The 12,500-nt window shown below is 42.2% G+C and overlaps 1 protein-coding gene across 6 annotated transcripts in view; it reads left to right on the top strand.

Annotated features, from left to right (window-relative positions):
- The window catches only part of pgghg (protein-glucosylgalactosylhydroxylysine glucosidase), a 30,524-nt gene that overhangs the window by 7,648 nt on the left and 10,376 nt on the right, over positions 1-12,500 (top strand). For all 6 annotated transcript variants that reach the window (XM_014126082.3, XM_014126083.3, XM_014126081.3 and 3 more), the window contains 6 exons: positions 2,142-2,323; positions 2,790-3,043; positions 3,241-3,360; positions 8,036-8,167; positions 9,705-9,816; positions 10,173-10,245. In XM_014126082.3, coding sequence (XP_013981557.1) covers positions 2,142-2,323; positions 2,790-3,043; positions 3,241-3,360; positions 8,036-8,167; positions 9,705-9,816; positions 10,173-10,245 — 873 coding nt within the window. The remainder of the gene's footprint in view (positions 1-2,141; positions 2,324-2,789; positions 3,044-3,240; positions 3,361-8,035; positions 8,168-9,704; positions 9,817-10,172; positions 10,246-12,500) is intronic.

The raw sequence follows: 12,500 nt of genomic DNA, 5'->3' as shown, positions 1-12,500 counted from the left end.
CCCGCAGGTGAAGAAGCCGGATGTGGAGGTCCGATTGGGTTGAGGTCGGGGGGATTGTGGAGGCCAGGTCATCTGATGCAGCACTCCTTCACTCTCCTTCTTGGTCAAATAGCCCTTACACAGCCTGGAGGTGTGTTGGGTCATTGTCCTGTTGAAAAACAAATGATAGTCCCAGTAAGCCCAAACCAGATGGGATGGCGTATCGCTGCAGAATGCTGTGGTAGCTATGCTGGTTAAGTGTGCCTTGAATTCTAAATAAATCACAGACAGTGTCACCAGCAAAGCACCATCACACCTCCTCCTCCATGCTTCACGGTGGGAACCACACATGCAGAGATCATCGCGACATGGCAGTTGGAACCAAAAATCCAGAACAAAGGACACATTTCCACCAGTCCATTGTCCATTGCTCGTGTTTCTTGGCCCAAGCAAGTCTCTTCTTCTTATTGTTGTCCTTTAGTAGTGGTTTCTTTGCAGAAATTCGACCATGAAGGCCTGATTCAAGTAGTCTCCTCTGAACAGTTGATGTTGAGATATGTCTGTTACTTGAATTCTGTGAAGCATTTATTTGGGCCTGCAATTTATGAGGCTGGTAACTCTAATGAACTTATCCTCTGCAGCAGAGGTAACTCTGGGTCTTCCTTTCCTGTGACTGTCCTCATGAGAGCCAGTTTCATCATAGCGCTTGATGGTTTCTGCAACTGCACTTGAAGGAAACGTTCAAAGTTCTTGACATTTTCAGTATTGACCTTCATGTCTTAAAGTAATGATGGACTGTCGTTTATCTTTGCTTATTTGAGCTGTTCTTGACATAATATGGACTTGGTCTTTTACCAAATAGAGCTATCTTCTGTATACCACCCCTACGTGGTAGGGAAATAAAGCATTCAGCATTTAAACAACCTTTCATTGTATTAAATCATTATAGTCTATAAATTACGCATATAGGCTGTGACTTACTTTATAATTAAATAAAAATGAAAAAATGCCTTATTAGGCTCAGTGCCTTTTTGAATTCATATTTAGAAACAGCGGTTTGGCCAGTCTTTGGCTTCAGGCTCATACGATGGTTCCTGGAGAGCCGGCCAGCAGCAGAGAGTATCCTGTCAGCACCTGTAGGGCCACTGGGGATGCTAAACACACTTTAGGCCTCTCTTGGCAGGCTGGGCAGAGATAGCAGAGTTAAAGATTGTTTCTTCTATAGGTAGGCCTTAAGGTTTTATTAGGCAAAATAACACGAACAAGCTCTTTGTAAGTTGGAATATGCCAGGTCTATTGGGCCAAAATTAATTATGGCCTATTGTACAGAACAAAAATAAAGGAAAGTTTTAAGAGATCTGATTTTTAATTTATTTTTATATAAATACTTTGCTACAATGACACACTTATCTATTGGAGGCGGCTTATTGTAGAGAAATGAACATTGTGTTGTGTGACAAAACTGCACATTTTAGAGTGGCCTTTTATTGTCTCCAGCACAAGGTGCACCTGTGTAATGATCATGCTGTTTAATTAGCTTCTTGATAACCCTGACAGGTGTGGCATATCTTGGCGAAGGAGAAATACTCACTAACAGGGATGTAAACACATTTCTGCATAACATTTGAGAGAAATAAGCTTTTTGTACAGTATGGAACATTTCTGGGATCTTTTATTTCAGCTCATGAAACATGAGACCAACACTTTACATGTTGCGTTTATATTTTAGTTCAGTGTATATTTCCACACTGAGGTTGGAATTCTACTGTGAAAGTGTGAAAATTACGAAAATGCCCTTTTAGTGTACGAGCTGTTTGAAAAGCTGTGACATCACCAGGCGAGTACATTAGTTAATAGACCAATAAGAAAGAGAGTTCCAAACCTCTCAGCCAATAACAGCTAGTTTTCAGTTGTCCCCTCCCCACTCAGACCACTCCCAGACAGTCCCAGCAAAATTCTTGCTTGAGAAATTGCTCTATGCAAAAGAAGCTATTTTTGTTTCTTTTTAATAATTTTAAAATGAAAAGAATCACAGTAAGGCACTTAATTGTTACCCAGAAATGATTTAATATTGAGATACAAACTACTGCATTGGACCTTTTTTAATACAAAAGGGCCCCCAGCATTCAGCTCAGCTCACAATCATCCTTTTCCTTCCCTAGTTACATCCAGGGCCACACCACCATGGCTGAAGTCCCTGGTGGCATCTGTCCCAGCGTCCACATCATCTGGACTCCCATCACCCCCTCCCTTACCCTGCTGCCCGACCAGGCTCAGTCCCGCTGGGGGTTCGTGGTGGCAGTAGCGGGCAGTCAGGACAGCGTACAGGCTCACTACGACACAGGTAAAGAAAGGGAGTGTGCTCAACTATCCTCCTGCGTCAAAAAAAAAATGTAAAACAGTGAAAGCTTTAAAGTCAACAGTTACGTAAATGATGAAAACAGCACTAACTTGGTGAAGCTGAAGTCTCCGCTGCGGTTCATCTAGTGGGACATGTCGGACTGAAGCCCGTTTATGACAGAGGTGTGGCATTTCTTCGTAATAAGATGACAAGACGAGCCGCGTCTCAAGTTTTTAACGTCAGTTTAAGTCGGCCATTGTAGTAGTGATATAGGTGTTAGCACAGTGAGTACATCATTAGATGTTTTTATCATCCAGGACCACTTTGGACACAAGTGTTTTAATTAATACTTCTAAGTCTCTGGGGATACAGTATATTGGACATATTGTTGTTTATGGGGGTTTTTTTTTACCAATAAAAAAAATGAAAATGAAACTTGTCACGGCAACGAGCGTAAACATGTTAACAGCTCTGGAGCTGATGGCCAATGGGAACCTTCGTCCCTCGCACCTCCGGGCGTGGGAGGAGCTGTGGGCGGGCAGCACCCTGGAGTTGACTGGTCCAGACAACCTGAGCAGGGCTCTGATTGGCTGCATGTTCTACCTGCTCAGTGTCTTCCCTTCGTTGCACGAGGCCCCCGGTCATTTCGGCGGGGTCAGTCCTGGGGGGCTGTCTAACGGGGGCTCAGGGCAAGACTACTGGGGACATGTGTTCTGGGACCAGGTGAGGACAACTGTTTATTTCATGATGTAACTAATGAAGGGGATGTGGTTTAGTTGACCAATCAGGTGTACTGGATTACAGCACATAAGTGGGAACTGGCTGTACTCAAGGAGAGGGTTCATTGTGTTCAGGTAACCCTTAACTATGTGGCTTTTAGTGTGCCTGAAATGTCCTTTCCCTTCTGTGTCCCTGTATAGGACACTTGGATGTACCCCAGTATTGGTCTATTCTACCCTCAGTTAGCCCGGGCCGTGCTTGACTACCGGGTGAGGACAGTGGATGGCGCTAAGGACAATGCTGAGAAGCAAGGCTACAAGGTACAGGATTCTCTCTGAAGCCATGTGTTCGGACACTCCTTATTCACAGTCGGAGGCCTCACGATGATCTTCTGGTTGCAAGTTTTAATAGTTGGGCGTCATATTGTGTTGATTTTTAGGTACAGTATAGTGACTCTAGGATTTCAGCTTCAAGTAGAAGTCTGTATCTTGGTTATAATGTGTGTTGTTGAATGTCATGTGAACGTCTAAATGTTAAGTTGCTTCAGGAAGTATTCAGACTACTTTGATCTTCTCTACATTTTGTTGTTACATCCTGAATTCAAAATGGATTACATTGATTTTTTTTCCCCCTTTCTTCTTTTCACCTATCTACACACAGTGTTGATACACCATCCAAAGTGTAATTAATAACTTCAACATGCTCAAAGGGATATTCAATATCTGCTATTTTTTGTTGTTGTATTACCCATCTACCAATAGGGGCCCTTCTCTGCGAGGCATTGGGAAACCTCCCTGGTCTTTGTGGATGAATCTGTGTTTGAAATTCACTGCTCGACTCAAGAACCTTACAGATAATTGTATGTGTGGGATACAGAGATGAGGTAGTCATTCAACAATCATCTTAAACACTATTATTGAACACAGAGTGAGTCCATGACACTTATTATGTGACTTGTTAAGCACATGTTTACTCCTGAATTTATTTAGGCTTGAAATAACAAAGGGGTTGAATACTTATTATTAACTCAAGGCATTTCATTTTTTATTAATTTGTAAAGATTATGGGGTATTGTGTGTAGACCGGTGACACAAAATCTAAATGTAATCCATTTTAAATTCAGGCTGTAACACAACAACATGTGGAAAAAGTGCAGAGGTTGTGAATACTTTCTGAAGACAGTGTTTGTGGTCCCACAGGATCACACATCACACACTAAAAATACATGTCCTCACTGTACTTATAGGTATATGTAGTGTATTATATTATAGTGTATGTAGTGTATTATAGTGTAGTGTAGTGTATTATAGTGTAGTGTAGTGGTGTAGTGTAGTGTATTGTAGTGTAGTGGTATTGTAGTGTAGTGTAGTGGTTTGTAGTGTAGTGTAGTGTAGTGTTTTAGTGTAGTGTAGTGGTTTGTATGTAGTGTAGTGTAGTGTATTATAGTGTAGTGTAGTGGTTTGTAGTGTAGTGGTTTGTAGTGTAGTGGTTTGTAGTGTATTATAGTGTAGTGGTGTGTAGTGTATTATAGTGTAGTGTAGTGGTTTGTAGTGTATTATAGTGTAGTGGTTTGTAGTGTAGTGTATTATATTATAGTGTATGTAGTGTAGTGTATTATAGTGTATGTAGTGTATTATAGTGTATGTAGTGTATTATAGTGTATGTAGTGTAGTGTAGTGGTTTGTAGTGTAGTGTGTGTAGTGTAGTGTTATGTAGTGTAGTGTATTATAGTGTATGTAGTGTATTATAGTGTATTGTAGTGTAGTGGTGTGTAGTGTATTATAGTGTAGTGTATTATAGTGTGTGTAGTGTAGTGGTGTGTAGTGTATTATAGTGTAGTGTATTATAGTGTGTGTAGTGTAGTGGTGTGTAGTGTATTATAGTGTAGTGTATTATAGTGAGTGTAGTGGTGTGTAGTGTATTATAGTGTAGTGTATTATAGTGTGTGTAGTGTAGTGGTGTGTAGTGTATTATAGTGTAGTGTATTATAGTGTGTGTAGTGTAGTGTATTATAGTGTAGTGTATTATAGTGTGTGTAGTGGTGTGTAGTGTATTATAGTGTAGTGTATTATAGTGTGTGTAGTGTAGTGGTTTGTAGTGTAGTGTATTATAGTGTATGTAGTGGTTTGTAGTGTTATGTAGTGTAGTGTACTGTAATTTCCGGACTATTAAGCGCACCTGAATATAAGCTGCACCCACTGAATTAAAAAAAAATATATGTTTTGAACATAAATAAGCCGCACATGTCTATAAGCCGCAGGTGCCTACCGGTACATTGAAACAAATGAACTTTACACAGGCTTTAACGAAATACGGCTTGTAACAAAAATAAATAGGCTTTAACGAAACACGGCTTGTAACAAAAAATTAAAAATGAGCAGTAAGCTTTAGTTGTCTTTTTGCACTGAGTCAATTCCTCACGCTGCTGTTTCCAACGTCTTATCATCGACTCATTAAGACCAAGCTCCCGTGCAGCAGCTCTATTTCCTTTTCCAACAGCCAGATCAATCGCCTTCAACTTGAAAGCTGCATCATATGCATTTCTCCGTGTCTTTGCCATGATGAGGGTGACAAAATGACTACCGTAATCAGAATGATGGGAAGTTTGAGAGCGCTCGATTTAATCTAAACAGTAAACAAAAAAGTTGTTTGACCTTAAAACCCGTTCGGCAATTTCATTGGTCTAATGAAAGCTTCATGCCGCCCAAAAAACTGAGCACGTCACAGAATGTGTTTTTTTTAATTGAAAGCGGGAAAAATCCATATATTAGCCGCGTCATTGTTTAAGCCGCGATGTTCAAAGCTGGGAAAAAAGTTGCGGCTTATAGTCCAGAAATTACGGTAGTGGTTTGTAGTGGTTTGTAGTGTATTATAGTGTGTGTAGTGTATTATAGTGTAGTGTATTATAGTGTAGTGTATTATAGTGTAGTGTATTATAGTGTAGTGTATTGTAGTGTAGTGTAGTGGTGTGTAGTGTATTATAGTGTAGTGTAGTGTATTATAGTGTAGTGGTTTGTAGTGTAGTGGTGTGTAGTGTATTGTAGTGTAGTGTAGTGTAGTGTAGTAGTGTAGTGGTATTATAGTGTAGTGCGTGTGTAGTGTAGTGGTGTGTAGTGTATTATAGTGTAGTGTATTATAGTGTAGTGTATTGTAGTGTGTGTAGTGGTGTGTAGTGTATTATAGTGTAGTGTAGTGTATTATAGTGTGTGGTTTGTAGTGTAGTGGTGTGTAGTGTATTGTAGTGTAGTGTAGTGTAGTGGTGTGTAGTGTAGTGGTGTGTAGTGTAGTGGTTTGTAGTGTATTATAGTGTAGTGCGTGTTGTAGTGTAGTGGTGTGTAGTGTATTGTAGTGTAGTGGTGTGTATTATAGTGTAGTGTAGTGTAGTGGTGTGTAGTGTATTATAGTGTAGTGTAGTGTATTATAGTGGTGTGTAGTGTAGTGGTAGTGTAGTGTATTATAGTGTGTGTAGTGTATGTGGTGTGTAGTGTATTATAGTGTAGGTGTATTATAGTGTAGTGTAGTGTAGTGGTTTGTAGTGTATTATAGTGTGTGTAGTGTAGTGGTGTGTAGGTGTATTGTATTATAGTGTAGTGGTGTGTAGTGTATTGTAGTGTAGTGGTGTGTAGTGTATTATAGTGTAGTGTAGTGGTGTGTAGTGTATTATAGTGTGTGTAGTGTAGTGGTGTGTAGTGTAATTATAGTGTATTGTAGTGTAGTGGTGTGTAGTGTATTATAGTGTAGTGTAGAGGTGTGTAGTGTATTGTAGTGTATTGTAGTGTTGTGGTGTGTAGTGTATTATAGTGTATTGTAGTGTAGTGGTGTGTAGTGTATTGTAGTGTATTGTAGTGTAGTGGTGTGTAGTGTATTGTAGTGTAGTGTATTATAGTGTAGTGTATTATAGTGTATTGTAGTGTATTGTAGTGTAGTGTATTATAGTGTAGTGTAGTGGTTTGTAGTGGTGTGTAGTGGTGTGTAGTGTATTATAGTGTGTGTAGTGTAGTGGTGTGTAGTGTATTATAGTGTAGTGTGTGTAGTGTAGTGGTGTGTAGTGTATTATAGTGTATTGTAGTGTATTATAGTGGTTTGTAGTGTATTATAGTGTATTGTAGTGTAGTGGTTTGTAGTGTATTGTAGTGTATTGTAGTGTATTATAGTGTATTGTAGTGTATTATAGTGTATTGTAGTGTAGTGGTTTGTAGTGGTGTAGTGTTTATAGTGTATGTAGTGTATTTAGTGTTTGTAGTGTATTATAGTGTATTGTAGTGTATTTGTGTATTTAGTGTATTGTAGTGTATTATAGTGTATTATAGTGTATTGTAGTGTAGTGGTTTGTAGTGTATTATAGTGTATTGTAGTGTATTATAGTGTATTATAGTGTATTGTAGTGTATTATAGTGTATTGTAGTGTAGTGGTTTGTAGTGTATTATAGTGTATTATAGTGTATTATAGTGTATTGTAGTGTAGTGGTTTGTAGTGTATTGTAGTAGTATTGTAGTGTATTATAGTGTATTGTAGTGTATTGTAGTGTATTGTAGTGTATTATAGTGTATTGTAGTGTATTGTAGTGTATTATAGTGTATTGTAGTGTAGTGTATTGTAGTGTATTATAGTGTATTGTAGTGTAGTGGTTTGTAGTGTATTGTAGTGTATTATAGTGTATTGTAGTGTATTATAGTGTATTGTAGTGTATTGTAGTGTATTATAGTGTATTATAGTGTATTGTAGTGTAGTGGTTTGTAGTGTAGTGGTGAGTGTAGTGTAGTGGTTTGTAGTGTATTATAGTGTATTATAGTGTATTGTAGTGTAGTGGTTTGTAGTGTATTATAGTGTATTGTAGTGTATTATAGTGTATGTAGTGTATTATAGTGTATATAGTGTATGTAGTGTATTATAGTGTATTGTAGTGTAGTGGTTTGTATTGTAGTGTAGTGGAGTGTAGTGAATGTGGGTCAGTGTGTTCCGTTCTGATGAAAGAGATATTGTTGTCCTACCAGGGACTAAAGTTCCCGTGGGAAAGTGCTGTGTCGGGGAGAGAGGTGTGTCCTGAAGATATATACGGACAACAAGAGATCCACATCAACGGGGACGTTACTCTGGCCTTCCAACACTACCTCTACCTCACAGAGGTAACACCTAACCCCAACACTACCTCTACCTCACAGAGGTAACACCTAACCCCAACACTACCTCTACCTCACAGAGGTAACACCTAACCCCAACACTACCTCTACCTCACAGAGGTAACACCTGACCCCAACACTACCTCTACCTCACAGAGGTAACACCTAACCCCAACACTACCTCTACCTCACAGAGGTAACACCTGACCCCAACACTACCTCTACCTCACAGAGGTAACACCTAACCCCAACACTACCTCTACCTCACAGAGGTAACACCTAACCCCAACACTACCGCTACCTCACAGAGGTAACACCTAACCCCAACACTACCGCTACCTCACCGAGGTAACACCTAACCCCAACACTACCGCTACCTCACACAGGTAACACCTAACCCCAACACTACCTCACACAGGTAACACCTAACCCCAACACTACCTCACACAGGTAACACCTGACCCCAACACTACCTCACACAGGTAACACCTAACCCCAACACTACCTCACACAGGTAACACCTAACCCCAACACTACCTCACACAGGTAACACCTGACCCCAACACTACCTCTACCTCACACAGGTAACACCTAACCCAAACACTACCTCACACAGGTAACACCTGACCCCAACACTACCTCACACGGGTAACACCTGACCCCAACACTACCTCACACAGGTAACACCTGACCCCAACACTACCTCACACAGTTAACCCCTAACCCCAACACTACCTCTACCTCACACAGGTAATACCTAACCCCAACACTACCTCACACAGGTAACACCTGACCCCAACACTACCTCACACAGGTAACACCTAACCCCAACACTACCTCTACCTCACACAGGTAACACCTAACCCCAACACTACCTCACACAGGTAACACCTAACCCCAACACTACCTCACACAGGTAACACCTAACCCCAACACTACCTCACACAGGTAACACCTAACCCCAACACTACCTCACACAGGTAACACCTGACCCCAACACTACCTCACACAGGTAACACCTAACCCCAACACTACCTCTACCTCACACAGGTAACACATAACCCCAACGCTACCTCACACAGGTAACACCTAACCCCAACACTACCTCACACAGGTAACACCTGACCCCAACACTACCTCACACAGGTAACACCTGACCCCAACACTACCTCTACCTCACACAGGTAACACCTAACCCCAACACTACCTCACACAGGTAACACCTGACCCCAACACTACCTCTACCTCACACAGCTAACACCTAACCCCAACACTACCTCACACAGGTAACACCTAACCCCAACACTACCTCACACAGGTAACACCTGACCCCAACACTACCTCTACCTCACACAGGTAACACCTGACCCCAACACTACCTCACACAGGTATGGTCACATCTAGGCCAGTCATCCACACTCACACCCGGACCTAGTTATTTTCTGATCTGAAAGGTGGGCCCAGGTATTAGCAGTGTAGTAGTGGTGGCTGCTTCCACCGTATGACCTACACTTTAAAGACCTGCAACCTGTCTCTCTTCTAGGACATGTCCATGTTCACAGAGGGGCGTGGCAGCGAAGTGATTTGGGGCGTGGCTGATTACTGGGTTTCCAGGGTAACCTGGAGCGCTGAAGAACAAAACTACCACATCTTAGGTAAAGGGACACTCAGTAAAAATATTGTTTAGAAATAGTCATGCCAGCTTATTGCTAGTGCTAACTTTAAGGATAGCTAGTTTGAGGATAAATGTACTTTCTATGACTGTGATATTTGGTTATCTCACCTGTGGTTATGTCACCGGGCCATCTTAAAATGAATCCACTAACTAAATCACGCTGGATAAGAGCATCTGTTAAATGACTAACATGTCATGCAAATGTATTGCAACTGATTTCGTTGTCATGTAGACTAGGTAAGCTGTTTGGCTAGTGGTCGTAGCGACCCTGTTGCCTGAGTAAGCACGATTTAAACGAGACATTTACCAAAGTATCTCTGTCTGTTTTTCTGCCAGGTGTCATGCCTCCAGATGAGTATTACTACAACGTCAACAACTCGGTGTACACAAACACCGTGGCCAAGTTCAGGTATGTAACACACCAGAGGGGTGTCATACGAAGCAAGTTACAGTGCATTCGGGAAAGTATTCAGACCTCTTGACTTTTTCCCCAATTTGTTAATGTTATAGCCTTATTCTAAAATGTATTAAATTAAAACAATTTCCTCATAAATCTAAACACAATATTCCATAATGACAAAGCGAAAACAGGTTTTTAGACATTTTTGCAAATTTTGTACAAATAAAAAACAGAAATGGCTTATTTATGTAAGTATTTAGACCCGTTGCTATGAGACTCGAAATTGAGATCAGGTGCATCCTGTTTCCATTGATCATCCTTGAGATGTTTCTACAACTTGATTGGAGACCACCTGTGGTAAATTCAATTGATTGGACATAATTTGGAAAGGCGCACACCTAAGGTCCCACAGTTGACAGTGCATGTCAGAGCAAAAACCAAGCCATGAGGTCGAAGGAATTGTCTGTAGAGCTCCGAGACAGGATTGTGTTAATGCACAGATCTGGAGAAGGGTACCAAAAATTGTCAGCAGGATTGCGTGTCCCCAAGAACACAGTGGCCTCCATCATTCTGAAACGGAAGAAGTTTGGTACCAGCAAGACTCTTCCTAGAGCTGGCCGCCCGGCCAAACTGAGCAATCGGAGGAGAAGGGCCTTGGTCAGGGAGGTGACCAAGAACCCGATGGTCACTCTGACAGAGCTCCAGAGTTCCTCTGTGGAGATGGGAGAACCTTCCAGAAGGACAACCATCTCTGTAGCACTCCACCAATCAGGCCTTTATGGTAGTGGCCAGGCAGAAGCCACTCCTCAGGAAGGATTACTTTATCCTATCCTAGGTATTCCTTAAAGAGGTGGGGTTTCAGGTGTCTCCGGAAGGTGGTGATTGACTCCGCTGTCCTGGCGTCGTGAGGGAGCTTGTTCCACCATTGGGGTGCCAGAGCAGCGAACAGTTTTGACTGGGCTGAGCGGGAACTGTGCTTCCGCAGAGGTAGGGAGGCGAGCAGGCCAGAGGTGGATGAACGCAGTGCCCTTGTTTGGGTGTAGGGCCTGATCAGAGCCTGAAGGTACGGAGGTGCCGTTCCCCTCACAGCTCCGTAGGCAAGCACCATGGTCTTGTAGCGGATGCGAGCTTCGACTGGAAGCCAGTGGAGAGAGCGGAGGAGCGGGGTGACGTGAGAGAACTTGGGAAGGTTGAACACCAGACGGGCTGCGGCGTTCTGGATGAGTTGTAGGGGTTTAATGGCACAGGCAGGGAGCCCAGCCAACAGCGAGTTGCAGTAATCCAGACGGGAGATGACAAGTGCCTGGATTAGGACATGCGCCGCTTCCTGTGTAAGGCAGGGTCGTACTCTTCTTCAGGTGAGCTAAATCTAGAGACTTCCTTAGATTTCATGCACCAGCTGTTGTTTACAAATATGCACAGACTGCCCCCCCTCGTCTTACCGGAGTGTGCTGTTCTATCCTGCCAGTGCAGCGTGTATCCCGCTAGCTGAATATCCATGTCATCATTCAGCCACGATTCCATGAAATATAAGATATTACAGTTTTTGATGTCCCGTTGGGAGGATATTCGTGATCGTACCTCGTCTAGTTTATTGTCCAATAATTGCACGTTGGCGAGTAATATTGACGGTAACGGCAGCTTTCCTACTCGCCTTTTCTGGGTCCTGAAGAGGCATCCGGCTCTTTGTCGTATGTACCTGCGTCGCTTCCTCTTGCAAATAACGTTGATGTCGGCCCTGCCGGGTGTTTGGAGGATGTCTTGTGCGTCTTGTTTGAAGGGTATAATGACAATCTTTGCAATAGGGAGGGACTCTGATTTAATTGGTCCTCAACTCGTGACTCAGACCCTTCCTTCAGGAGTTAGCCTTTGGTTAGTCTGCATCGGAGCTGGTTAGTTCTGAAAGATTCATTACCATAAAAATGTACCTGGCTAAAAAGGTTATCCCGAGTTGAACTCAGAGTTGACCAAAGTAACATTTACCTTTAACAGATCAGAGACTTACAGGAGCAATTAGGGTTAAGGTTCCATGTTCAAGGCCACATCAACATATTTTTCACTTAGTTGGCTCAGGGAATCGAACCAGCGACCTTTTTGAGTTACTGTCCCGACGCTATTAACCGCTAGGCTACCTGCCGTCCCAATTACGTGGCTATTTCCTCAAAACATGCTTCGTAGGATACCCCCCCTCGGGTATTTCCCAATCTCAGGTTGCGTAGACCTTATTCATGTGGAAACCATCGTCGTTCCACATCCAGGCTTGC

Source organism: Salmo salar, chromosome 10 (genome assembly GCF_965601325.2).
Source record: "Salmo salar chromosome 10, fSalSal1, whole genome shotgun sequence".
Lineage (NCBI taxonomy): Eukaryota > Metazoa > Chordata > Actinopteri > Salmoniformes > Salmonidae > Salmo > Salmo salar.
The sequence above is the reverse complement of the archived record's forward strand: the minus strand, read 5'-3'. Positions and strand labels throughout refer to the sequence as shown.